At 40.2% G+C, this 27,392-nt stretch overlaps 2 protein-coding genes across 3 annotated transcripts; one reads left to right on the forward strand and one right to left on the reverse strand.

Annotated features, from left to right (window-relative positions):
* Positions 1–18,357: 18,357 nt before the first annotated feature.
* Positions 18,358–21,517, reverse strand: pctp (phosphatidylcholine transfer protein). Its single transcript, XM_028412437.1, has 6 exons — positions 21,360–21,517; positions 20,516–20,633; positions 20,038–20,117; positions 19,765–19,936; positions 19,620–19,687; positions 18,358–19,087 (listed from the first exon to the last, which is right to left on the reverse strand). The coding sequence occupies exons 1-6, from the start codon at positions 21,486–21,488 to the stop codon at positions 19,013–19,015; spliced, it is 642 nt and encodes a 213-aa protein (XP_028268238.1). The 5' UTR covers positions 21,489–21,517; the 3' UTR covers positions 18,358–19,012.
* Positions 21,518–21,805: 288 nt separating this feature from the next.
* On the forward strand, positions 21,806–24,694 carry tmem100a (transmembrane protein 100a). Of its 2 annotated transcripts, none has more exons than XM_028412050.1 (2): positions 21,806–22,033; positions 23,522–24,694. In XM_028412050.1, the coding sequence occupies exon 2, from the start codon at positions 23,613–23,615 to the stop codon at positions 24,018–24,020; it is 408 nt and encodes a 135-aa protein (XP_028267851.1). In that variant the 5' UTR covers positions 21,806–22,033; positions 23,522–23,612; the 3' UTR covers positions 24,021–24,694. The 2 variants fall into 2 exon arrangements, with proteins under 2 accessions (XP_028267851.1, XP_028267852.1); XM_028412051.1 differs by lacking the exon at positions 21,806–22,033 and adding an exon at positions 23,272–23,414.
* The last annotated feature ends 2,698 nt before the right edge of the window (positions 24,695–27,392 follow it).

Consider the following 27,392-nt stretch of genomic DNA (forward strand, 5'->3'; position numbering starts at 1 on the left):
TTTGCTATGAAAATATTTTAAAATATCATGAAAAATGGTTTAAATGCATGAACCGCACCTTCTTTGACAATTTAATGCAACTTCCCTCTGTGTACTTTGTCACACATGGCCACATGTGACATATACTCTGACTTGTCAACACACAAAAACTAATTGATGTCAGCACACGTGAAGTTTTTCAGATGAGCCGGCTGGCTCTCAGTGAAGCTGAAAAAGGAAACAGTGAAGCAGTAGATGAGACGGAGAAATGAAGACTGACAGCGAGAGGAATGGGACTTGAGTTGGAAAGAGGGGGTTTGGGGCCTTGCCAGCCGCTGCAGTAGCAGTCAGCGCTGCCACGGAAAGGGTTAACGCGAGACAGTAAAGTGAATCCAGATGTGCTGTTATTATTAATATCTCTGGCTGATGAATGGGAAGGTAAAATTACAGGCGCCAGCCAGGGAGGCCCCGTGTGTTGCCCTGCCACCCAGGAGCTTCCCCGACTCACCTCTGCAGCTCTCACAGCAGCGGATTGGGTTGAGACTATCAGTGACGTGAGACAGTCAGCGTTCCTCCATGTGGCTTCAACGTGTCAAACTACCAGGAGGCCAAAACAGGCAAGGGAGACAGGAGGTCAGTTTCACCAGCCACCGATCCTGCATCGGGCAGAGCACAGGGCGTCAGACACATGACTTCATGCCTCAAATTCTTCTCAGTTGTGGCTCTGTGTAACATGTGTTGATTTACAAACAGACACAAGATTAAGACACTGAAACAAGAACTTAAACTTAGAGTCAGTTATTCCAATAGTCAATCTATAAGAGTTACATGGTAAGATGACATGTATAAATATGTGAAAATGATGGTTTCTGCTTCAAAGAAATTCAAAAGAATTTCTACAAACTTCATGATTAACTGATAATTAAAATCATTAAACCAGTCAAAACCGTAATTAAATTAAGTTAGATTAACTTAAGGAGGGCCTCGGGTTGCTCTGTGTTTGAGCCCCTGTGCAGACAAAAATCAACATGTTTGTTTAAGCGGCTGTTGAACCGAACTGTTAAGCAGATCTGTGGGCTTGATAGGAAGGAACCTATAATCACTTTATTGCCTCCATAAGCTTCTCACACCTCCTTCAATTCACACCTCGGTCAGCCTCTCGTGTTGGTTCAACAAAAGTGACAGTGTTGTCGAATTCAAACAGACATGGAGACAGACAGGATTTCATACTGGGAAGCAGAGCGGGGTTTTTTCCTCCCTTTTTTTTTCCTTTTCATCATAAAATGTGACACAAAGTAGGCAAAGTTTGTACGAGCTAGTTTAGAACTGTCCTGCTGTTTGTGCTGTGGCCATTCAAATGGTAATATTTTTTTTCTTGCTGAGCTACTTCAGTTCATTTAACAAGTTCTCTGCAGACTAGTTAGCCTTCCTCTTACATATCATAACTCAGTGAAACTACACAGAACAAGGAGGGAGAAGATTGATTCAAGTTTTTATAGGCTGTTTGTGTTGGTTATGTTTTATGATGATCGGTTTACAGTCGCAGGGCAAAGGTTGTGTGATTTGTCACTTCATCCCTCTACAGTTTACAACAGTTATCTTCTGTGTGTTGAAAGATTTTATTGCATTTCTGTGTAGTTGCAAGCCAAATCTTAAATTTTACAGCAATGCCCGAATAAATCTGAATTTGCATCGCAATCAGCTGCACATATTTTTCTCTTCACTGTGGGCTTTCAAGTACACTGCACTGCAGTCCATCTGTGGATCTCTACAACTTTTTAAGTATGCTCTCTTCAGGAAACTGTCATGTTTCTATATGGATGGTAAAGGAAATGCTTACTGCTGCAAGAAGACTGTATAAAAACATTTCAATGTGTGAGCAGTAAGCTTTGATACCACTTTGGGCTCACCATCAAATCACAATCTACACTTATGTAGACATCTTTCCAGCATTGACATACTCACACATTTGGTGCATCCATGCTTCCACTATCTACTCTTGCTTATCCTGTTGAGGGCTGCAGCAGGCAGGAAATGATCCCTGCATACGATGGGTAAGAGGCCTGGACATATTATGATGGATAGAGTGCCAACTGAAAAAAGGAACGACAGACAGGAATTCAGTGTTAGACTCATTTAATACTATATATTATGAGGGAACATCTAACCACACCCCAAATGCATTACAACCTCATGACCATCATGTTTTACAGTATAGTTTTCAAAGATTCTGCATGCAGGCACAGTGTTTGTGGAATTTCAGGTAGAGTTTGGTGTTTGGCTTAAATTAAAAAGCCCTAACAGTTGAAAGAACACAGATCCTGCAAAACAGAGGATGGAACAGAAGCCAGAGACAGAGTAGAGGGGCGGTGGGAACTAAGACACAAGCGTAAATCCAGTAGGGGAGATGGAGCCTGGCTGGCCGCAGGGGCTGTTGTTTTAACCGTCAGATGCACGGCTGCAGGAAGGGGGGGGGGGGTGATACAGCCACTGTAGGTAGGTTTTGGAGATGGGGAAGGGGGTAGTCCCTCTCGGGTTGCTGCTGTCCCCAAGCAGTCCTGTGGGAGCACACCAGCCTCTCTGCCGCTGTCTGCCCACATGTGGCCCCCACCACTGCCCACATGACAGCTCAGAAGACAACTTCATGCTGGCTTTACTCACCATCCTTTGTGCATTTTCAACACAGGGATACCAGACAAATTATGCTTAATGACCGGTGGAGGTTGCCAGAGCAATGGCTGCTTTGTTGCCAATGCCAAGTGTGTAAATGTTAGGGTGCAACCTTATACAGCACACCCTCAGTCCTACTAAGCAGATGCTCTCTCTGTTGCTGGAATAAACAGGATGGACCAGGTTTGGAGCTGCAGGGCAACATACCAAAACTTCAGAGGACATTTGTCCAAAGAAGGGACCTGATTTCCCCCAGGTCACCAGAGTCCAATGAATTTTGAAAGAAGACCTTGTGAATTTATGGTCTTTACATCACAGCTTTGGAAGAGGTTAGCTCCTCAGATGACGCATTTAAACTGACATTCTGAAAACCAGCGAGACTCACCCCTTCAATTACCTGTACTTTTCAATCCAATTTCACAGTGACTGCTGACTATGTCCCCTGATTTTTTTTTTTTTATAAAATGGAGGGAAATCAGTTAATTACCTTACTCAGTCAGTGACTGAGAGCTTTTAGAAAGTGTTTGTGGAATAGAGCTTGCAGACAGTTTGTTTCTGGTTACAGAAACAGCAGTTACGCTTTTAACATTATTACATTATGGCTCTTTCTATTCTGTAAGAAAAGTTTGTCTCCTGGAGATGTAGTAATGTTTCCTCTACTTTCTATATGGAAATGTGCAACTCTGCTGCACCCTCAGGAAATACCACAGCACCAAATCTACCACAGAAAATAGTCCAACAAATGCAATCGTTCTGCAAAGTCTGAACTCCAGGTTAAAGTTGCTGATTTAATAAAAGACTATTTGTAATTCAGCAATGATTTTCTTACTATATTTCTTTATCTGTGTCTTTAGAGTGAAGGCAGAAAAATGTGTGCTGTGGAGCAAGCAAAACGGCATTTCAGACTGATTTATCTCCAGCAGAGTTGAATTACAAAGCAACTTTCAAAATAGGAAAATGTTAATTGATTTCTAATCAATGTAACTGAGCTGTGTGGGTAAGGCAAAGACTGCCTAGCTAGAATTTCAACCAATTCCAGAAGTCTGAAAAATGAGGAGTGGCAGAGAGAGGAGACTTTTTTAAAAACGCTGGAGTCAGTCTGATTGCTCCCCAGGGAGACATTTCCACCCCAGTGTCCCACAAATGACATGTTTGTATGTAACGTAATATGCTTTCTTTAAGAGGTGACGCTTTAGTGGGAGACACATTCTTCCCAAGGGCCCTGCAGTCAAACGCTGAAAATGTGTCTGTTGTTCTACTCCATCTTTCTTCTGTCAAGCATAAAAGTAAAAGTAAAGACTTGTACCTGCTCAGGTGGCTGATTAAGCTTGATTTATAGAATTCCTGGATAGTTTGCATGACAATGTTACTTCTCATGTGCATATATACTGCATGTGAATTAACTGGAATGTTATCACATTTTTTTTTTAGAGAGAGATTCTTGTGGGCAGATTTATTGGACTATGAAATCAAACATCTGTGCCGCACACAAGCAAATTAACAGGCAATTTGTACCAATGAGATCTGTTTTAGTTTAAATTAGACCATCACATAAACACAGAAACAAAAGACATTTTCCACTGCTTCAGGCGGCGCGCTGTTTGTTTTCTAAAGCATTTTTCTCACGCAGAACGCAACGTAAAGACATCCAACATGGCACAGACAGTATGGAGTCCCACAGACTCTGGGCAGCTGCGTTCATGTGTTTGATAAAGAAGTTTTTATTTAGGTCACCTGGTGTAAATTTTTTTGGCTGCAAAACTGACTTTTATTGGAAAGTGCCCAGATGCTGACACACAAAAGAACACATGAATTTTGATGTGTGTAAACCTGATCTGTGAATCCAAAACACACAACACACACACAACAACACACAAAAAGGGACTATAACACGCAGCCAAGAAGAGCAGTTTGTCTTCACATTTTTGCTTTCAAGATGTGGGATTTCACAGACCTCTTGTAGATAAACACTGAACCAAGAATACAGATTTGATAAGATCTAGTTTTGCGCTGTTTGTTGCTGTCTGTTTTTGTTTAGTTTTGAATTGTATGGTTGTCCGAATTTTTTTTTTTTTTTTTTTTTTTACACAGGACAGGAAAAATGTGCGGTCTGGACTGAACATCATAACAAATGAGAAGAATGATTCACTAGATATCATTAATGTGAGACATCAGACTAGACTATTCTAGTCTATTCTCTCTTCCCTATTAAGGAAAGAACTCACAATGGCATTTAACAAATAAAACACTAGTCACTAGTCTTGTTTTGTCTGATCGGAAAAACGCATCAGATATTTTGTCTCAGCTCTTTGCAGCTTTTCCAATCTGCTGCTGATAATTGCTGTTTCTCTGAGGGAAATCTAGATTGATAGATGGCCTGCTACGTTGTGACATGGCAATTTGGCACGGAATGGTGCACTGTCACCAAGGTCCACTGATCAAAGGAGTCACAGGGGTCAGCAGGACAGTTCACAGTCTTCACACCCCTACCAGCTCTCCTTGAGAATCTCTGCATATTTCTCCATCTTATCCCCCTGCCGTGTGAACTATAGAGGTCTGACTTTTGGCTGCGCACAAATTTTCTCTGATTTACAAGTTGCGTTTTTGTTACATTTTGTTTCAGACTTGGCATTTTTTTGTACAAATTCCTTGTGATCACATGTTAATTTATCAATAGGGGTCTTACATTGACATCTTCGCTGGATTTTGTGCTTGTAAGGTTTGAGTTTCTGCATGTGCTGCTATTTTCTTGGCAGATTCTACAACTAAGTTCAGGATATTTTTTTCCCACAAAGACCTACCTGTATTTACAACTACTATAAAAGTTTTAGTGAAGTGGATATTAATCAAATTACTGTTGTGTGCTAATGAAGTAGTTAACAGATGCTTTAAACTACTAAGTTTTTGTTTAATTTTCAGTTAAGTTTAGACCTGGTGAAGGGACAGTGTCCACTAGCTCTGTCGCATTGGAGCTCTTTGGGGATCAAAGAAATTCTCAGCCAGCATGGGTGCTGTTTGACTGTTAAAACTCAGCGTTGTGTCCCTGACTAGAAGGGATTCACTGCGAGATAGAGACGGAGAGGGGATCAGTGGCTGAATCGGCTGAGTGGAGGGAGGGAAAGAGGGAAGGAGTTGAAGGGGGGGGGTGCGGCTTGAAAGCAAACAGCCTTCTGCCAGTGTGATATATGTTTAAGCCCACTGGGTGCAGAGCAGAGACACCCAGCTTAAGATCTTTAACTCGTCTCAGCAACCAGGATGGTCGATCCCTGCCGACTCAAGCTGGTGCTTTATTAAAGAAAAACAGAAGCTGTGCTTAAATGCTCATATGAAGGCAAAGGGAAGAGCATTGTCTCTCCTTTCAAAACTGCTAGGTTATGTCCCATCATTTTTTTTGTTCACTAAGAATTTACATATGTGTAAAAAAATAACCCTCCGCCAGGGGTATTGATGTTAATTTAATATTATTTGAAAAAATGTAAGCCTTCTAGTCATAACAGCGCTAAAAAAAAACACTTTTAGACATTTTTAAATAAACATTTATGGTGAGGTTTGGGTGAGTATATAATTGGTGGGTTTAAAAGACAAATTTTAAGTGATTATAGTCATTTTTATGGTCTTATGACTGAGAGAACACCAAGAAAAGGATACCATGACAAAATCAAGTATCATAGTTGAATGAAGTAAAATAAAGACTTTGGAATGCTCATTTACAAGCTGCCATGACAAATTATTTATGATATTGTATATACATACTGATATTAAATCTGATTATATGCATGTTTTATGGTATCATAAGAAAAACTGCTATGATGAACAATACACTCTTGTTTTACTGTCAACTATAGGATCAGGTCAAGTGTGGACTGCATCCAAGAAATGTACTTTTCAATAGGTTGATGGCAAAATAATGTTCCAGTCCATCAATATAAACTGCTGGAAAGAGTTTAAGCTGACTGGAACAATGATGAGTCTTTATGATAAATATGACGTTCATCCCCTACCATCAGCCCCATCTGTTTTTACATTTATCCCAACATCACTCTGCTTTGTCCAGCTGCTCTGACCCGTTCTTAACTGTGCCGTGAAATCCATCATACCGTCTATGAACATTTATTGCTCCAAATCAGCTTCCCAGACACTGAAGTATGAAAATAGTGTCTCAAAGACCGAGGCTCTCTACCCGACCCTGAGACCGACTCACAATTTTCTCATTTTCCCCCCTTTCTTCTTTAAATTTCAGTCAGACGCCAACTGAGTCTGCAAGTAAAGACGGGGCGACTGCTCTTTGCCATGCTGTAACAATTAATTAGGAGACACTCAAATTACCTGAGTGGTCCTGAGACAGTCAACTGAGAAGCTCCCACAAAGAAAGAAGACCAATTCAGACCACCCAGTTCCACATTTTTTAGGATAACGGTAAATAAAGATGATAGCACTGACAAAGGCAAACTTAAAACACAAAAGAGAAGTTAAGCATTAAATTGGGGCACAAATTGAAGCCCAATGTTGGCCTGATGGGACAAAATAATTGAAAAAAGGTCACATTTGAATCCTAATACCCTCACTGGAATTGTGCAAACTTCCATTATTTTCCCTGGAGTATTTAAAAATAACATTGGTACTCCATCTTCTGGCCTTTGGACGGTGTGCAGGAGCAGAATGGCAGTAATGTAGACCCGAGTTATGACAGTCACGGCTTGACTGACAGCAGCTCGACATCCTGTTCCTCTCCACAGCTGACTTATTTAATATTGTAACCCATTTCACAGAATTCTCTGCAGCAACAAACAGCCGGAGCTGGTGAGGACAGACAGGAGAGTGTTGACTGTGAAAACTGAGGAGTCTGTGGTCAGCTTGTTTTTATTGTCTTTCCAATTCTGCTTGGCAGGGAGCTTGCTCCTGTGCTGCCTGCTACAACTTCTACTGTGCACTCCTCAACACAGCAAGATTTGAAAGGTTAACAATGAGGACTTGTTCGTACTAACAAAATAACATGTTAGATTTCAATCTGTAATATATGCTATATTATTACACTTGCAACCTCAATTTAAGCTAATCCCTACATTTCCCAGAGTGAATCACTTAAATATGGACATGATTTCAATCCTGCTGCAGTCAGATGTTTATAACAATGATAACAGATCTGCCACTTCATGTTTGTAGAACCAGAAGAAAAAGAAAATGTACAAATTGTATTTATTGAAGAGCAAAAATATATTTGACTTTTGTATAGTTTGCATACATAAATACTACTTTTGTTATGCATGGGCTTGCAACATCTGATTCTTCTTCTAACTACGGTAACCTGAGGGGTAACTGACCTGAATGCCATAGTTGACCTGCACATGCACCATTATCTTAAGACTTTCATACCCTTTGGTGATTGTATCTGAATATTTTTACTAGTATAAACGCAGGTGCAATATGACAGTTAAAAAAAAACGCTTGAAAATGCTTTCTCAAAAACACCTGTTAAAATCTACCACATCAAAAAGATCTGCAAGACAGGATGTGTGTCTATACTGAGAGATGCCGTTTAAAAAGGACTGACAGTGACTGATGCACTGCTGGTCATTCAGACTCACAGATTGGCGTCTCCAAAGGCTTTAGGAGCAGAGGAAGCACACTGAGGTCAGACTAAACAAAGACCTGTCCTCTGTGGGACTCCAAAGGGCAAAGCTGCTCTTTTCAAACCTCTCTGAATCCAGATTTCAGAAAAGGCGGCAGGTAAACTAATTTAAGAGTTCAAACGGTGATGCAATGTATAAAAAGTATCACTTTGGACATCCTGTCACTTCAAAGATGTAGCCAGATCTCTACTCCTTTAAATGTGAATCCATTAATGCAAAAAAAGTAAACACCAAAATCAGCTTAAGGATGAAAGCAAGGTGGCTGTCTTGCTGGTTTTGATCGTCTGACTGATAACAGATAATGAGAACATTTGAGGTTCTTCAGGTGTTTTGCCTTATGGCAAAGTACTTTCATTTCTAAACTGTCACACTACATTTGTTAGAAGATTTTGTAGTAAAATGTTCATATATCTCAGGGTAAGCTGCTGAAATTACAATTAGCTTGGCACTGTAAAAAACGTAATCCTCAGCCCTACAGTAAACAGCTCTAGCGAAAAGGGAGACGCCATGTTTCAAAACAATCAATAACATTAAAATGTCCAGTCCTGAAACCAGAAAGATATCAGTACCTTACGGAAGTAATGAGTAGAATTATGGCTAGTTTTGATCTACAATTCAGCATGCAACTGTGGACATAAAAGGAGCTGGTTTTACTACTCTAATAAGGGGCCTTGAAGTCTATGTATTTCTTGAAATCAGCTCTGAAGATCGGTATTGAAGGGTCAAGTATTTTCCTCTCACAATATTTGTACAGTTCAGCCTGCTGTAGTGATTGTGCGCATCTCCCTTATTCTGTAAAACAAACTACAAGGTGTGGAATCATCCCACCTAAGATCCACGGCACCAGTCTCATCCAAACGAGACTGAATGGCAAGTAGTGTGAGAATCCAGTCTTGGATCCCTTCCATTATTTGTGAGACGGCTTAATAACTGTAGAATTATACTAATTACAAACACAAAGTTAACAGTGGCAGAGCTGCCAAGCACAGGAAGTCTGGACCCCAGCCTATCTTCTGATTGCAAAAACATGCTAACAAAATAACTGGATTAAATTGAGGTGGAGTGAATAATTTATGTCCACAAGTCTCGTTTTGTTTTGTTTGTGGATGCGTGAGGTTGGAGTGCACTGCTGAGCCATGCTTCTCAGGAACTTACGCCACAGTCAAATGTGCAGTACAGTCCATTAAGATGCATTTCTCTAGGAAAAAGTGAAAGAGACAGAGTTCCTGTTGCCATGGCTGCAGTCATTAAACACTTTCGATTCCTCCTGGTATGTGTGGATTCAAGGGCAAAGTCATAATGAACACTGGCGTTAATGATACTGCAAGATGTGCTTCTGCCGCTGTACGTATTACCGCAGTTAACTGGGTTTGTAATGGGGTAGTTTTTCAGGCACGTGCCTGAAAAGAGGAGACGAAGAGCAGGATTCAATCATATCTAAGTGTATTACTGGAAAGCAGTGAGAGGATGTGCAGTCATTACTGCTCATTACTGCTCATATAGCTCAATTGAGTCAGATGAGGTGGAAGAATGATTAGTCTTGCATTTTTCTGATATTTTTGCATCTGTCATTTTTTATCCAACAGATTTTTCAAAACAAATACGAATTTTTGCCAATCCCTCTTGACTTTATGCACACCAAGCTGCGTACATATTGAGACAAATTAAAAGGGGATTTCAACAGCATCTTTGCAGCAGCACATGAATTATATCTAATACCAGTGATTTGATAGTGAGGGGTGAACAACAGCGGAATGATAATAACAGTAATATTGTCGCAGCCATTGTGTGTCGTCCCACGACTCCCACTGTGTTTGTGAAACGGGTCGGTATGAGGGTGACTGGCCTTTGATTCTGGATATCAATAAATCAGTCTGTAGGGCTCCAATGAGACATCTCATTTGAGGCATTTGTGTATTTTGGGTTTATTGGTCCCAGAATGCCCCCTATCCATCTCTGACCAACGCAGCATTTTCTTTACTAGGGAATACACTGTTGAGAAGTTTATAGCGGAGCACTTAAGTTCACAGACGGGTTTACTGCTGGCTCCATGCGCTTGGTGTGAAATAACAAACATTTCTCTTAAAACTGTTTTCACTGCTCAGTAGAAAGTGAGGGGTTACTGAAATTCCAGAGACAGACAGATTCATATCTATAAAATGACTGCCTTTGGTGTCTATACATATACTGTATAAATATCTCAAAATCATGTTTTAAGTTATCAGTCATGCTCCACTAAACAGTCTTTTGCAATTTAAAATAATTATCACTAATCAGAGCTATAGAGTGAGATCTGTAAACCCCTTTCTTATGGGAAAAAAGCTTTCTTCCTGAGTGGAAAAGAGATCAATAACCATCCACATCCATCCACTTGCTTGAGTCTGCAGTTGTCACACGTGCAGCACTGCTAACATCAACTTGCTCTTTGACATCTCAGCCACAAGTTCCAACCTCTGTCTCCATTCAAGCAGTGTTGATTGGTCAGCATTGGACACAAGTAAACTTGTTGCCCTCTTCTGCCTGCATACATCACAGACTGTGTATAACTATGAACCATGATGTCACTCTTAGGCCACTACGTAGCCATTTTTACCATCGGCATGTTGACAGCATCACAGTCTGCCAAAACTCCAAATTCGGGCAAAAAGGTGGAGTCTCGTGAAGCTGAGGCAGACAGGCAATCATAGAAGCAGGAACCTTGAACTGTGAGTCGGTGTGCTTGCATCACAATTAAAGTGGTCACGCCCATAATTATGCCTACTTTTATATTTACCACCCGTACAATTGTCACAAAAAGGGACTTCATCAATAGAAAACAAAACTCTTTTTGTACTGGCCTGTTAACATATTTATTTCTAGTGTAAAGCCGGCCCTTCTAACAAAGGTGTCTATGGGGATTGACTCCCCTTTAAAAGGCAGCCCCCAGAGGGCACGGGTTGAACTACAGTTTCATTCCACAACTTAATCAAACTGCATGAATTTTAAAATAATGCGTGAACTGCAGTTTTCCGGTGAAATGGACATTATTTTCATGTGTTTTTGAACACCTTATTTTAGGACATTGCGTTTTAAAGCTGGACCCCAACCACTTTGTGGGTGAATGCAAACCTGCAACTCCTATAGGTGAAGGTCCACTATAGGTTAGATTACACAGACATACCTACTCTTCTACTGGAGAGTTCAATAAAAACAATAATAATAAATTAATTAGAGATGCACACTTAAATACAGTAAAAAGGTTGTATAAAATGTGTGCATTTGCCAGCAAAAATCTTTATCTGTCACATTAAAAATACACCAGTCACAGCCCAAAAGAATCACCTCAGGTTGTTCCACTGCCGGTTTAGTATTTCTCTGCCTTTTCTTGAATGGTATTAGTATGATTTAGTCAAATCCAAATAATCACTGGAAGCGAAGCGCCGCTCCAAGAAAAGCACTTGGATGGTGCCAGTGCAAATCATACCATTTATCATTCCACAGTAAACATGTCTCTGCATTACATGCATTCTGAAACAACACCCTTATTTTCGGGATGCTTTAAATATTCTGCCATTTAAATAACACATTAAGCATATTAGCACATGCATGGTTATGGGTAACGACTTAATTTGAGTTGTGGAATCCTGCAAATCAGAGGGATGAGTCTGTCTGCAGCCGTTTGCCAATTACACACCCAGTGTGCAAACAGATCGCTAAGAAATGATACTGACATTTTTAAGCTAGTATTAAAAGGCCTTTTCTGAGGAGGAAGTGGTGCATGACACTGTCTGGCTTATCACTAAACAGAGGAATAGTCCTTCAATGAGGAAAACTGACAAAGCTGAGAGAAAACACAGATTCCCCCCCTTTCAGTATCCAGAAAGAAATGCTTCACCTACTTTATGTTCAGCCATTCATACTGCTTTGTTTCAAGCTGCTTGGCTGACTGCGGGTCTGGCCTGCTGATTGCACTGATAGACATGGAGGAATCTGGCTCTGGCTGCCAGAAACCACAGAAGAAAAAAAAAGGGAGAGGAGAGGAGAGGACCATGAGTCTGCCATTGGACTGTGCCGGTAGGGAGAGGTAAACACAAGTAGTCCCTCCTTGGTATGCAGGGCTTATGTTGGCCCAAAGAGGAGCGGTAACTTTTAGAGGAGGTGCAAGTCTGTGGTTTGCACAGTAGAAAACACAATTATTTTTAATGAACTTGAAAAAAAAAAAAGACACTCAGCAAAACAAATAGCTGGCATTAAACATGTGAGGCATCCCATGAGCATTACAGTTATGCAATCAAATCTATACCAGCACACACAGGCGAAAGAGTGCAGCTTTTAAATTTAGAAATGCGTTCACTCGGAGCATACTGTAAAGTGGGGCTTGTCTTAATTGCAGGTGGCATCTCCCTCCTACTCAACTTTTAGGAAAACACAAACAGAAACCGTGACTGCCTCCTTGCTTTCTTCCCATAATGAGAGATAAAGAAACGAGAGATAAATAACAAACACAACTGTAACTGTAACATGTAACTGATAACTACTGAACTTTGACAAAGCTGTTTTCCGTCTAAAAGAAATCAAATATGATCAAATCTCACGTAAACCAAAATCCCCTGTCAACTTCACAATATGTGACACATGAGCATCATTTTCAAAAGAAGCTCCCTTAGCATCTTTTTACCACTCAGTCTATTTAATGTCTGCAATAGGGGCCGACGCAGCAGAAGTGTGGCTAAAATCCTATTATTAGAATTTGGTCAAAAACACAATATTTTTTAGAACTCTTAAAAGAGGATGTAAAAGGTTTTGAGACATCAAACCTTTGAATAATTTTGCATCTTTCCCCATGATAATACCATTACAAGAATATAAATGGCAGCTGGATCACTAAAGTAATGCAGCTCTGCATCGTTAACAAAGCAGAAATTAAGTGGAATCCAAAAGCATGACCTTCATGTAGTTTCCTAAATGCACACATAGATCATATCTAAATTGCACTGCCTGAAGACAACTCTTTCTTTTATAGGAAACCAGTCGTCTGAATAACCCACTTAGGGCTTTTGTGCAGTTTGATGAATTATCATTCAACGAGGTAGAATTACCTCAAAACGTTCAGGGTTTGATTTACTCAACTGAAAACTGGCAGGGGAAATACAGCTGTGCTAAACTTAAAAATATCCACTGCGGCGAAACTATTATGCAACTTTTGTGGTCTAAATCAGAACATTATCAAATTATCAAACAGGGATGTAAAAATAAATGTGCTTTTTTAAAAAAAAAACTATTTTTAAGGCAACAATGGGGCAGCAGAGGGTAAAAATAGTCTACATTTAAACAAATATTACAATTTCTGAATTAAAATTTTGAGTCAAGCAGGCTCCAATTGTTGAATAGCTGTGTCTGACAGCTTGTGTAGATCTTCCACTAACAACGGTTATGCCCACTTCAAACAGTGGAGGATTTGTGGAGCTCTATCCCTTTTTATTTGACACTTACAACAGTAAAACATCTCAAATACCTAAAGTTTCAAATCTAAACAACAACAAAAACACAACACAATATATGAGATGATTAAAACGCCCTCACCTTACAGGCTTTTCTTTGATTGTGTGACATATTTTAAGTACTGAAATTGGTATCTCTATTTTTACTTTTATAAAAGGGCTCACACTGAGCATTCATTTGAATCTCCGTGCATAATAGAGCAGAAAGGTTTCCATGAAAATATAGCTGAATTGAACACCAGAGTGCAGAAAAAGAAAACGCATAAAAGCCTATTCGGGTTCAAGCATCCCCTTGAGCACACCAATATCTCTAATAGTAATCTATTAAAAATCACTAAAAAAAAAAAAAAAACAAACGACATTGAAAAATAGGCTTCCAAGTGGAGCCATTATTTTGTTACCTCTGGCAGACAGTGAGGCACCTGGGAAATCTGAGCTGACGTTAACGGGCAGCAGTGGTCCAGCAGAAAAACTATATCACTTTCTTAAGCTAATTAGCTCTGTATATTACCAATCAAAAGAACCCCACTCCGAAACACAATGGCCAGCCAAGAAATATATTTGTCTTCCATTTGTGAAAGACTGGCAGTGGAAAGACTCCAGGACAGAATATTATTCAACCAAGACATTCCAGGGGATAAAATGTTGCATTAAAGTGGGATCTGAGCGTCTGATTTTTGTCACTGCTACCAGTGTTATTCCCAAACAAATGGATGAAAAGATGAAACTGGAAACAGGCACTTCGGGTGGAATCGGTTGATTAATATCAAAAACGTTAATGAAGGTCACTGTTGGACACAAGCCGTAACAGACTTTTATTGGTCCTGACCTACATTTATTGTATCAATGAGGTGAAATCTGTAACCCACATTATGCATATTATATTTATAGGATGTAAACCATGCAGCCACCAAAACTAGTAGTAGTAATGAGTGCTGTTAAATCACATTAGACCATGCAGTGACTATGCATGCCCCTTGCAAACTGCATACATTTAGCATGTGTTATAATATATTCCCGGTTATAAGGGGAGTGCTGAAAAAAAAATCTAACATCTTTTCTTTCCGAAACAGCACACGCTCAGAAGCTGCAAAGGCCTCAGCAGGCCGTGGTCACCAGACTTCAGTCAGTGCTCGCCTTCCACCAGCAGAGGGAGCAAAAACCTCAAAGATGGAAGTCAGCTGTCAATCTGCTGTAAATGCACATTTCTACAAAGCAGCTTTGTACTGAAGTAAAATACACAGTGCATGCTGCAAGGAAAACACAACTGCACGTGTGTGTAACACATCCACCAAAGGCCAACAAAATTAACATTACAGCAGTGTTAATGTAAAAAATGTGCAATATAGTTTTACATGTCGTTCATGTTTACTTTAAAAAAATAAATAATTACCTGTGGTTTAATAGAGAAATGTTTACGTTTTGTTTGTTTGGTGTCAGATAATTTTTAACATTATGGTGATAAACAGTGGTTGGAGGGGGGCAACAGTTTCTAAATTGCCACTGTCTACTTGAAGTAAATTTTCCCACTTCATAATCAAGTTTTACATTCAGTCTTATGACTAAATGTGTAACTGTTTTTCCACATATTTACCAAGCATGAGCTACAAAAACGTGCAGATTACTTCTGCTTTCACTCTACAGAGGTGAGTAAGCCCTGAAGACACAGAACGAATGGTGGAAAACAGGTCAGCATGACCAGTAATCTCTTTTCAATCTCTCCTACAGGAGTGCCGTCCTGACTTGAATTTAAAAATCAGAAAAGTTTTGCTTCTCTGTCACAGTTTTACTTGAATTGCTTGGGAGCTTGTTTTAAAATAGGGTGTATTTTTTTATTTTATTTAGCCTTTATTTAACTTTGTCCCATTGAGATCAACACTCTCTTTTACAAGGGAGACCTGGCCAAGAGGGCAGCCTTAGTTACATTAAAACAAACAATAACAGATAAAATTAACAACAAGACTCACCAAAGCCTTAAACTCGTTCAATGTAACAAGTGTTTGCAGTCGAAGTTGGGATTGTAATTTATTCCAGGCATTGGGTGCTGAGAACCTAAATGCCTTCTTGCCCAGTTCAGTTCGAACTTTGGGGACTAATAATTGCAGAACATCCATTGAACGGCGATTATGACTTCCATGTTTCCTTGTTAAAAGACAAGAAAGATCGGAAGGGGTGATGCCCAGAATCGTTTTGTAAATAAATACATACCAATGGCTGAGGCGTCAGGCATATAAGGATGTCCAGTTAACTTTAGAGCAGAGTACACAATGGTGAGTGAGGGGACCACATTCAGTAATGAATCTTAGAGCCCCATGATAAACACACAGATCTCCATACTCGGCAACAGGCAAAAAGGTTGTTTCCACTGATTTCAGTTTCACAAGAGAAGCAAGCCTTGTTTCTGTAGTAAAATCCAAATAATAGGAGTTTTAGTTTTTTGCAACGTATTGAATATGATCCTTAAAAGATAGCTGGCCATCAATTAAAAATCCTAGATATTTAAAAGTAGATACCGACTCAATTTGCGTATAGTCGCTGAGTGTGTCACTTTTCGTCTAAGATAATATCGAAGAATATCTTTACTCCTGGTTGTTTTTTTGTTTTTGTAACTACAGTCACCTTAGCAAAACAGAAAATAAAACAAAGGAGCCCACCAAAACCACTAAGTGACCGCATAGGAAACCACAACCATTTTCTCCCCTCAGGAAACATCTGGGCCAACAATTCAGTTTCACGACTCATCAACAAAGAAAAAAAAACTTCAGGGGTGGGAAGGTGTGTCACAACATGAAGGGGGGTGGTGGTTAGGGTTCTAGCCTGGTTTCACTAACTCTGTGGCTGAGGAGTAATCAAAAGGATTATAGGGGCAACACGGAAATGACCCTTCAATTCATTGTTTCCACGGACAGCTCCAGTGATGCAACAAGAACTGGGCTTCAAGTATTTTTAAATATTCATAATCTGCAGTTATGCATAAGAGATTAATGTGCAGATTAACAAATGGTTGCTATATTATTCAGTGCATAAAAGAATCTTTTATTTTTCCTCCTCTCTGTAGAACAGTAATGCAAAATAATGTCATTACAGGTCGGGATTTTTATATAATACAAGACAAACCCCTGTCCACACTTAGATTACAGGCATGTTTTTTTCCTGTGGTAAGCCTTCTGAAAAGAGGCTTACCACAAAAATCATATATCATTCTCAGACATTCTCAACAAACATGTAGACACCAACCTTTCACGATCTGTCAGTCTGCATCTATTTTTTGGTGGAGAAAACACACCGTCCCAGGAACACCTGCCACACAGGAGTTTAAACATTTCATGGGAGAGCATCTCCTTCACAGTAAGAACACAAGGAAGAAAGATTTGGTATTTTAATTTGACAACAGGTGGCTTTGCCTTCTAATGGAAAAAACTTCCAAGAGCAAAGACACATGTTCAAAGACCTCATTGTTAACAAAACAAATAAACAAAAGAAAATGGATTATTTGAGAAGCATTTGTGATGAATTTACTTAAATTAAAACGTTAGGCAGGAAAAAAGGATGCAAAATGACAAACAAGTTAATCCATTAACTGGATAAGAAAAAGACCATTTATCCAATTCAATTCAGGAAAACAAGCTAAATGTTTTAGCAAATTTGACTTATCAGGTAATGTTTGGACAACTCTAAGAAAAAAACTCTCATAGTCAAATGTTTTTATCCTGTGTATCAAAATGTTTTAGGTAGACATTAAATTGTGAGCGTAATGTGTGTTTGGTCAAGCTAATCCCGTGCATGTGATTGTATTGAAATTCCATCTTGATGCTATGATTATAACTTTGCACACATGTTGCTCTTGTCGGTGATAACCAAACTTGAGGCAGATAAAGTCTTCAAAGCAAACCTTTGTCACGTTGAACTTTAAAAGAATAGTATCGTCTGAATAGGCTTTCATGGTGTGTTTATTGACAAACACAAACCTGCGGCCAGGTATAGCTAATCAATTAGCCACTATATAGCAGCAACACGTGGCTTTGCTAGCTTGCTAAAGTAAAGGTTTAAACTAGCAAAAAGCAAGCTCATGAGGCTGACCTTTCTATTCAGCTTATTGTTTAGTGAAGACTGTAATTGAAGAAAATAAAAGTTTTTTGTTGAGCTTCTTACCTGAAGAAGCGGAAGCAGCACCTCCTCCTGGCCAGGAAACGCTGTGGGCAAGCGCATGCGCACTGCGCAGAAATGAGTTTCCGTGACAGGTGCTGTCACCACTATGTGCTACTACTTACAATAATAGAAATAAACCTGTTTTATGGTTGTATTTATTGTGTTTAAACATTATGATCACAATAAACATTTGGTCATAATGTTGATTTTATATATATGTATTGTGATTTATCAATGTTAACAACATTTAAAAACACCAGTTATGCTATTATGTTTTTTTTTGTTTCAATTCCTCATTTTATACAGTTGTGTATCCAGCTCTGTACCATTTAACGTATAACAGGTTTTACTTCCTCATAAATCCTTAAACAAAAACAATAGACCTGGTGCTTTGAGTTCATAAGGAAACTGTGTAATACAAGAGAGTTTACATCCATAAATTCCAAAGTTTATTTGTGTCAATAACACGGACATATTACATAGTAATAGGCTATTCATGATCAGACCAAACCACATTCACCTGTATCAACAGGAGCACAGAGGTGCTGATGTACATTTAAAATTAATGCAGCATCTGAGATCAAATTGTGCCTTTAAACCACTGGCACTGTTGCATAAGTGATTTCATTGTAACACAAAAAGAGATTTCCAGTGCATTCAAATAAACAATAAGAACATCCCAGTGTAATCAAAACAATAAATCAAAAAATGATTAAAATGATCATCATTAACCTCATTTTACAAGAAGATGCAACATGTTTCACCAGATAGGGTGTCATTAACACCTGATTTAAAATATACTATAAAAGCTCCTATAATCCTGAATGAAGTGCCGGAGCTGATAGAGATTGCACAAACAGGACAATACACAGCACAATGGAACAGAATTGACTCGCACTGGCCTTTTGAATGAGGGCGGCCGTTCATGCGCATCATGCCTGAGTCAACAGTGTGCTACATCAATAAGTAGCAGCTCACACCATGCCACATTCACCCCATACACAAAAGTCAGATTATAATTTCACATTTAACACCTCCCAAAACTGAAACAACAACAAACCAGCAAACATTCAAGCCCTTGAGCCACTTTCCTGCCGGTTGCATTTATTTCTTCTCGCAGTAGTTTTTATAATTGCTGCAGGCCTTCTGCATGTCTGTTAAAAAGCCTGGCACCCCGCTCTGTTTAAAGAAAAAGCATACACATGGAGAGTATTTGTATCAGTTAGGGCACATGTGCCAAGATAACACAACATAAGAGAGAGGAACTGTACATCTGCAATCAATAAAGATGGAAAAACACCAGGCAGGCAGAGCTCTGAGAGGACTGAACCCTGTTAACACTCTCATCAAAGGTGTGTTTCAACAGATCAACAAAGAACATGGGTGCATTTAAGAGGTTGTGATGTGCTGGTTGGAACAGGTTTTTTTTACAAGATGTCACTCAACGTATGGCTGAAATTTGTAATAACAAATGATGGAAAGCAGAAGAGAGCCGAGGTTCAAGAGGTCAGAAGGAACAAATCAGTTTGTCTGAGTCACACAAACGCTAACATGCAATAGGCTCCGCCGACCTTTGCAATACAACGCCACCCAATACTGAGTGACCTGTCTGCAGAGGAAGGTTCAGCACCCCGCACTTAACAGGTTGATCAGGTTCAAATGTTATTTTTATAATGTAAATCTCTGAATATTTATTGACATATCTACTGACCTTGGCGGCCCAGTTCACCAGCCACGTAGGAATCATACCACCAGGGTTGTCGAAGTAGTTCATGAAAACTGAAAGACAAATGATTTCAAATGACTGATTTCAACAAATGTTGTAACGCATGTTAAATTCCATCATCGTCTCTGACCTTTAGTTCCAGTGGCTCCGTCGCTCTCCATGGCGACACTCTGCTTGTAGTCTTTGACCCGCAGCACGCCGCTCTTCTCTGCACATGGCGTCTGTACAGAGCTTCTGGCCAGGATCACCCAGATCTTTCTGCCGTCCACATCCAGGTCCCTCCGCTCCCGCACATACACATACTGAGGAATAAACTGTCAGGGAGTATAAATCTGTAAAACAGATGTTCAGCTCTTTTGACAACATTTGTTTGTCTGTGAACATTTCTGTGTTGGAAGGATACATCTCTGTTCGACAGAGGGAACGGGTATTTGACTTCCCAGTAGATCGCTGATTGTCCCTCAAAGTCTTTCTCATACAGCTCTGAATAGAAGGAAGATGAGACAATTTTACACAAAACGTATTCAAAACAAAAGTGTTAATTAGACTATAATCTGTAAATTGAGAGATTACATGGATTGTTCTGACTCACAGGGAGTAAAAGATGAAAAAGCCCTAATCTGACACCACAATTTATTCTAAAGCTACTCGAACTACCACAACAATCTCAACAATTTCTATGTAGATTTTCCACAATGAGACTACATCAAGTTACCTGTTGTTTACTGTCGATGTGGATGAAAGCAAGGATAAGAAAAAGGGTTAATTTAATGTATAAACTTGCCTATATATGTCAGGTAGATGACGATTAAAGCTCAGGATGAAAAGCTGGGATAAAGGACTGTGGCTTGTCTGAGTGGGTTTTTTTTTGTTTTTTTTACCTTTCACATATGTATCCCAGTGTTTCCGATACGTCAAGTCCATGTAGACATCTGCACACAGCTCTGGGGTGCAGGTGGTGAGAACACCAAAGACTTTGTACTCATAAAGTCCAGTTTCCTGCAAACAGCACATGAAAGTTCTCTCTCAAACAAACGCAGGCCACACCCCACAGAGTGGAACTAATCCCAAACCACACAACTCTGATTAGAGCCAGTCTGCACTACTACACCCTTTCTCACTGTCTGTAAGTGACCTGGATTTGATTTAAAATTCCGGGTTCAGATCAGGTCTTTCTCATGGACAAACAAAAAAGACAAGTATAAGACAAACATGTCATTCCAAACTCCATTCAGAAAAACACCTATTTAATGTCTGTTTGAAGTGAATTAAATAGTGCAGCACATAACTCCCCGGGCAGAATACTGTAGCCTGTACTTTCTATAATAAATGAATAACAATGGCTGCCTGCATGTGACCTGTGTATGCCGAATTAAAAGAAGAATACTTCTCATGTCATAACATGTGTTAATTGATGTTGTGTTGTGTGTACATGCGTGCAAAGGAGAGGCAACGTGTGAACCAACACATTCATAAATGGAGTCTGGTGTGGCCGTCAAGAACAACACACTGTCGCTCAGTCACCGGGTATTTCCGACGCCTGCCACTACTAGGCCGTCACTGCTGATGTTTCGTATGTTTGTTGCTAACATTTTGTGCCACGCATTGGTTAAAAAAATACAGTAAGCTAACGATGCTGCAGGCTCTGCTCAGCCCATACAAAGTCATGTATCACTCTGTGCTCGTCATATTTCCTTCTGCAGGAGCAGCAGTTTTCACTCCTACCTTGTCATAGAGCCGGTAGATTTTCACCCCCATCGTCTCGGTGAAGAGCTCCCATCCTCCCTCCAGCTGCGGCTCATCCAGCTCCTTCCAGGCGTTGTGGAACTCCTCATCCGTAAACTGCAGCGACATGACGGCTCTGACGAGCTTCCTTCATACAGCTGGCCGTCAGAAGGAGCCTCACACTCAGCACTTCCGGGAACCGCTTTCAAAATAAAAGCCTGCAGTCGAGTCATTTGGTGTATTTAATACTCAGCTTGCTATTCATACATTTCCACATATTAAAATTGTCACAACGAAAATAAGGGAAGCAAACATTACGGTTTAGAAAAAAATATAGGCCCCTCCAATGAATGGAAAACTCAGGCATTTTATTTTGAAATCTCCACCATGTCATCAGTTTCCTTGAACATTTTTCGCTTCACGCTGCAGTCATCGATACTTGAACTAGTTGTTGTGAATGGGATGGCAGTCCGGCGTGAGGACCTCACATGAATGGGAGTCCTGTTGCAACCTAGTGGCAGAGAGACACCGAAAAGACATTGAAAAAAAAAACCCATTGACTTTTCACTCCCAGTCTGACTGAAAGTTTAATCAGCGGCTTCACTCACAGTTACAGACAAGTTTCACTGCAGCAGGAAGGGGGACACTGTGGAAACATGGAACACGGCTCCGAGGTAATTTCTTCTGTCTATTCAAACCTTGGTCAAGCTTGTCAAGAGGGTTTACTACAATGCCAATTACAATAGTCTTGAGGTTAGTTTCTTCTACCTGAAGCCAGGCAGATATATAAAGAGAGGTGGCATGTTCATTTACAGTTGGGGAATAAAAGGTGTTGATTATGATGTGTTTGTTAAAACATTTCTCTAAAATATTGCAGATTTTATTTTGAAATATGGCTGCTTCACATCTTAGAACTTCTCCCCTGCTTGATCTTTAAATGGTAGCACTTCATTTGTCCTGATGCTTACCAGTGATTCTAAATTCAAGATTCAAGATCTTCACTAAGTCAGTCCACACAAGAGTATATTGAAAAGTTGATTCAGATTTATGAAAAATAATACAAATACTCTCTGGTAGGTTCTCCGTATTCTCAGGATTTAGTTATACATTGATGGATTTTAAAGAAAATCATGATTTAAACCAACTGAAACACACCTGAAGATAGATGGAGTAAAACTTTCTTCATAGCATATTGATGTCTTGGTTGCAAATGAGTGTTTTTAATTCTATTTTTTACTGGAGAAACGTTTCTGATGTGGTCACAGACATGTCCACTGCCCTTGTTCAAAGCTGCTCTTTGTTACTGTAACAGGTTTAAAACTGTAGTTCCGAGTTGATGCTTGATACAGGACTATGTTTTTGACAAGTGGAGACCTGATGGCTCTCTGGTGGCCTTCTGTTTTCCAGTTGCTATTATATTCTTGCTTGGCTAAAAGCTAAATAGTTTAATTGTAATAATTTGATTTATTAATTAGCTACAAAAGCCAGATTCCTCCAAACCAACAGCCAGGAACAGCATCAACAGAAACAGCCTGTGGTGTCATGTGACCGTGTCTGAGCCTGAATCATGATCCGTTTTTTTCAGTTTCTTGTTGTGTTAATTAGATGAAGATGAAAAATAGTCTTCTTTGTGTGCTCGTTAAGTGGTAACAAAATCAGTGCCATTGGCTCACGTGTAGCATCTGACACCCGGCCTGTCAGCCTGCGTTTCATTAAGCCAGAGTTTTCTTCTTGTAATAAAAAAGATTCAATGACATCTGGCAGTCATTAAGTATAAGTGACACTGTGCTTCCCATTTACTGCCACTCAGCGCCTGACTCACAGCTTTTCCGTGGAGCAGATGTGGGGTGGGGTGTAGGGAAAGCAGGAGGGGAGAGGAGCGCTTGTGAAATTGCTGGTGATTTCGAAGCTCCTTGCATTTCACGATGCAGTTCATAATGTCATATCCTGCGCTCTCCAGGGAATGTCTCAGCTCACGCTGGGCTGAGTGGTCCTGCGTCATTCTCCCCTGACTGGGTCAGGAGGCGGCTGAGATTGTGCAAAGGGGTTACATGGGTTTGTTAAAGCAGAAAGTGGTGTTGAATTGTAACAAAAAGCATCTGGTGTGTTTTCTTTTGCTGAGTCCAGGGTTGAGCAACAAGCGTGCTGTGTTTTCTCCACAGAGTGGGAAACCCTGAGGCAGACGAGACTGGGAAAAGGGCAATAACATCAAGCCATCTGTGGTTGGTTAACAGAAGGCTGCCGAATCCTGCAATGCCAGAAGAAGCTAATAAGGACGCCATGAGAACACCTGCGACCCCCGAGAAGGCCAACAACAATGCTGAGCGCCCTGCCCCTGGCATGACGACGGTGAACATCCCCTTGGTGAATGAAGTCCAGCTGACCGCAGCCACAGGTGGGGCTGAGCTCTCCTGCTATCGATGCACCATCCCTTTCGGTGTGGTGGTCCTCATCGCAGGCATCGTGGTCACCGCGGTCGCTTACAGCTTCAACTCACACGGATCCACCATCTCTTACTTCGGCCTGGTGCTGCTCTCGGCAGGACTTTTGCTCTTAGCGTCCAGCGCCGTCTGCTGGAAAGTGAGGATGGAGAGGAAGAAAGAGAGACGGCGGGAGAGCCAAACCGTCTTGGTGGCCAACCATAGGAGCATTTTCACATGAACCATCAATCTGAACAATGCAAACCCTGGAGTGTGAAAAGGCCTGATCTGGTGGTGGTGGTGGTGGGTGTTGTGACGGAGAACCAGCTGTAGGCAGCATGTGTTGGATTTCCGACCAATAAAAAGTTCAGACCGCAGACTCTCAAAGCCCAGAACCCAAAGCTTTGAAGACATTGTAAGGGATTTAGTATTTGTCAAACAGACATGGAGCATCTGGCGAGCTGGGAACGCAGCCAGAAGGAATGTACCACAATTAAGATGAATTACCACTGTGCGATGCAGTGTAGAGGAAGTCTCCCATTAATCTGCTGTTGGATGTGGCGGCTTTGATTGTAATGTGAGGGACTGTGGGCATGAAAAGCGCCGGGAAAGAAGAGGAGAGGGGTTCACGCCTCAGTTGACTTGCACATATATATCTGTTTATAAAGTCTCATTGGTTATGAATTGCCTGTTATGGTAAAATGGTACGCAGCTAGATTACATATACAAAGAGAGACTATTTAACCATATGTATTCTCTTGATGCACTTTCATACATCATACCCATCATAATCAGTATTGAAATATTTTGACAAATTTGAAAAAAATAATAAAATGTAGTTTTGATGTAATCATCTGCATGTATTAATTGATAACAGGACTTCGTAGGGTTAAATAAAATAATCAATATTCCAAACTGTTTTGATAGTGTCATAATTTTTCATAAATATTATGTTTTTTTTAAAGCCACTGATACAACCAATGTTTATGCAGCTTATAAAAAATGGAGGACAAGCTGGTTGCAGATGGGAGATGTCATCTTAACTCTTTTGCATCTGTGTACTGAAAGTGTGTCTCACACAGTGGCTGTGTGTATGTTGCCAGGCGAAATGTGATTCTGTGTCTTGACGTCAGAGTTTGTATTTCTTACAGACAGAGTTTATGGGATGGAGAAGTGATGAGTTATTATATTAACATTCAGCTCTTTGCTTTCGGTGCTGAATTGAAGGAAGTGTTTTTGTGCTCTCATGACGTACATGGGTGTGCCTGACTCTTCACACGCAAGTATACTTGCCTTTCGGTGATTTAAGAAGGGGAATTTAAGCATCTGTTTAAAGTTTGCACCACTGAATTTAAGACAAAAGCAATGATGGTGAATGGAATTTCATTTGTGCTGCTGATGGTCTTGAAAAATCCACAGCTTTCAAGACTACTGCTTTTCAAAATAAAAGCATGGTCAGACAAATATATTTAATTAAGTAGTAAGGATAGATTAATTTCTAACATAATAATAATATAATAATTCATTTCTAATTTCTTTTTGAGCAAAAAAATGATTTCTTAATATGAAATAATCTAATAAAGTGTGTCTGGCAAACACATTTTTACAATAAATAAACTGCAAATAATCTTTCTATGTAAAAAGCCTACTATTTAAATTATAATCAGTTTGATCAATTTTATAAGCTCTGCAAAAAAACATATTTTTAGTTTTATTACTGTTTTATCAGCCTTATGTTTTAATAATGATCTATTCTGTGGCACTCTGCGGATAATTCAAGATTTCAGGATATAAATTGTCAGCAGTAAAAGGAAGTTAAACTCTCCTGTTTGACCCTGTTAGGTTTTAAATAGCCTGGACATGGAAGTATATTTATAGGCAGCATTTGCGTTGCTATGCGTCCCTGAGACACCAGACACTACAACTAAATGGTTTCCTTGCGTCAGAGGAGATCCTACAACACACTTTGTCACCAACACACACAAAAAAATGTACATTATAGCTATGGGCGGACTCCGCATCAGAATCCCACATCAGGTCGGTAACATATTTAACAGGACACATGACACAGTTGAGGCGTCTCCCTCCCCCTGCTCGTCAGGTTAGAGGAAAGCCAGACTGAAGCTGGAAAAAACAGGTGACTTGATATGAAGTTTGACAGGTGCTCTCCAGCAGCGTCTTTAGCAGCCCCCCTTTTACACACTGCTGGCACCTCATGCAGGGACTATGTGCGTCACTTTTTGTGCCTCACGTGGTTTTCATTCTTCTCTGTGTCATGCTGCAGGGTTTATCAATAAACAAGAAGGGATTCGTTTTCATAAACAGAAAATGATTCAATAAAAAAAGACAAAAAAGAAGAAGAAGAATAGAATCTGATTAAGTCCTCACTTTCTTTCCCCTCTTTTCCAAACAGAAAAACAAACCACAGTGTGAAATTCCAGTCTTCAACACAACTGATTGCACATTGTTCAAATCCAGCACAATTAAACATAATGAGCTCAGGGTTTACAGGCATCCTGCTCCGTCCAGTTCATGCTCATAAAACAGCTGTGCAGCCAGAGCTTGAAGGGGCTCAGGCAGACCCGACCTGACAGCTCTCTGACCAGCAGAGGTGACATTTTCCGGAAGAATGTCTCTCCCTCTTTTTTTCCTCTTAGGCTTGTTTGAATTGATTTGCCTCAGGTTGTGTCACTGTTGCTGGAGGGGGAACAAATACCGCTCTGATAAGATCTGTTTAAAAAAAAAAAAAAGACCAAAAACAGCATGCAGTGGGGAAAGGAAAAACTTTTGGGGCGGAGGAGATGTTTCAGAACTGAACTCAGGAGCCAAAACACTGGACTTTACATGTCCTATTTCTTTTGGTAAGGACGTCATTCTTGGGTAAACAGAGGGCAGCATAATCTCAGGATGCCAGAGATAGTCTGTTTTTGCTTATGATAAGAGAGTTGATGTCTGACGCCATGTAAGTTCACTGCTGTGAGAACATTTTGGGCTAAATCGTCGTCATATCACTGTCCAACACCCATAAGGAAGGAAGTCCATAAAGGTAAGTCAAACCTGCTCCCTGATCACAGAGGTTTTAGAGATGTTTTATAAAGCCTACTCAAGTTGTTCTTCCTGGTTTTGAGCATCAACAACAGGCTCAAAAGAAGGACACAGGCTGCTTTATTTCATGCGACAGTGCCAGTGGTCAGAAACCCCTGCAAAGCCATGCTCTTTGATTCGCTTCTTTCATGTGCTGCCAGTGGTTCTCGGAGAGCCTGAAGCTCGGCCCCAGAGGTGCTGCCCGGGAGGTTCGCCCTCATTCTGCCACATAATAAAGAGAAAGCTCTTCCTGACCATTTCCCACCTCAGCATGACTCATGTCCAATAAAAGTCGACCAAAACATCACACGGCAAGCCATGTATACGAGCCATATTTCTTTTTTTTATTATCAGTATCAACTTGAGTCCACACCCATGATCTGTGTGATGGTAAACTGCTTAGACAGCACATAAAGTTTCTGTAGTTTCTTTAATGTTTCACCTTCTGATGCTCTGCAACCTTTCACTTCCTAATTAAATCGTCCCTTTGTTACACTTTCCAAGTGCATCTACCCATCTAAATCCTGCA

Source organism: Parambassis ranga, chromosome 8, assembly GCF_900634625.1.
Source record: "Parambassis ranga chromosome 8, fParRan2.1, whole genome shotgun sequence".
NCBI classification, from domain to species: domain Eukaryota; kingdom Metazoa; phylum Chordata; class Actinopteri; family Ambassidae; genus Parambassis; species Parambassis ranga.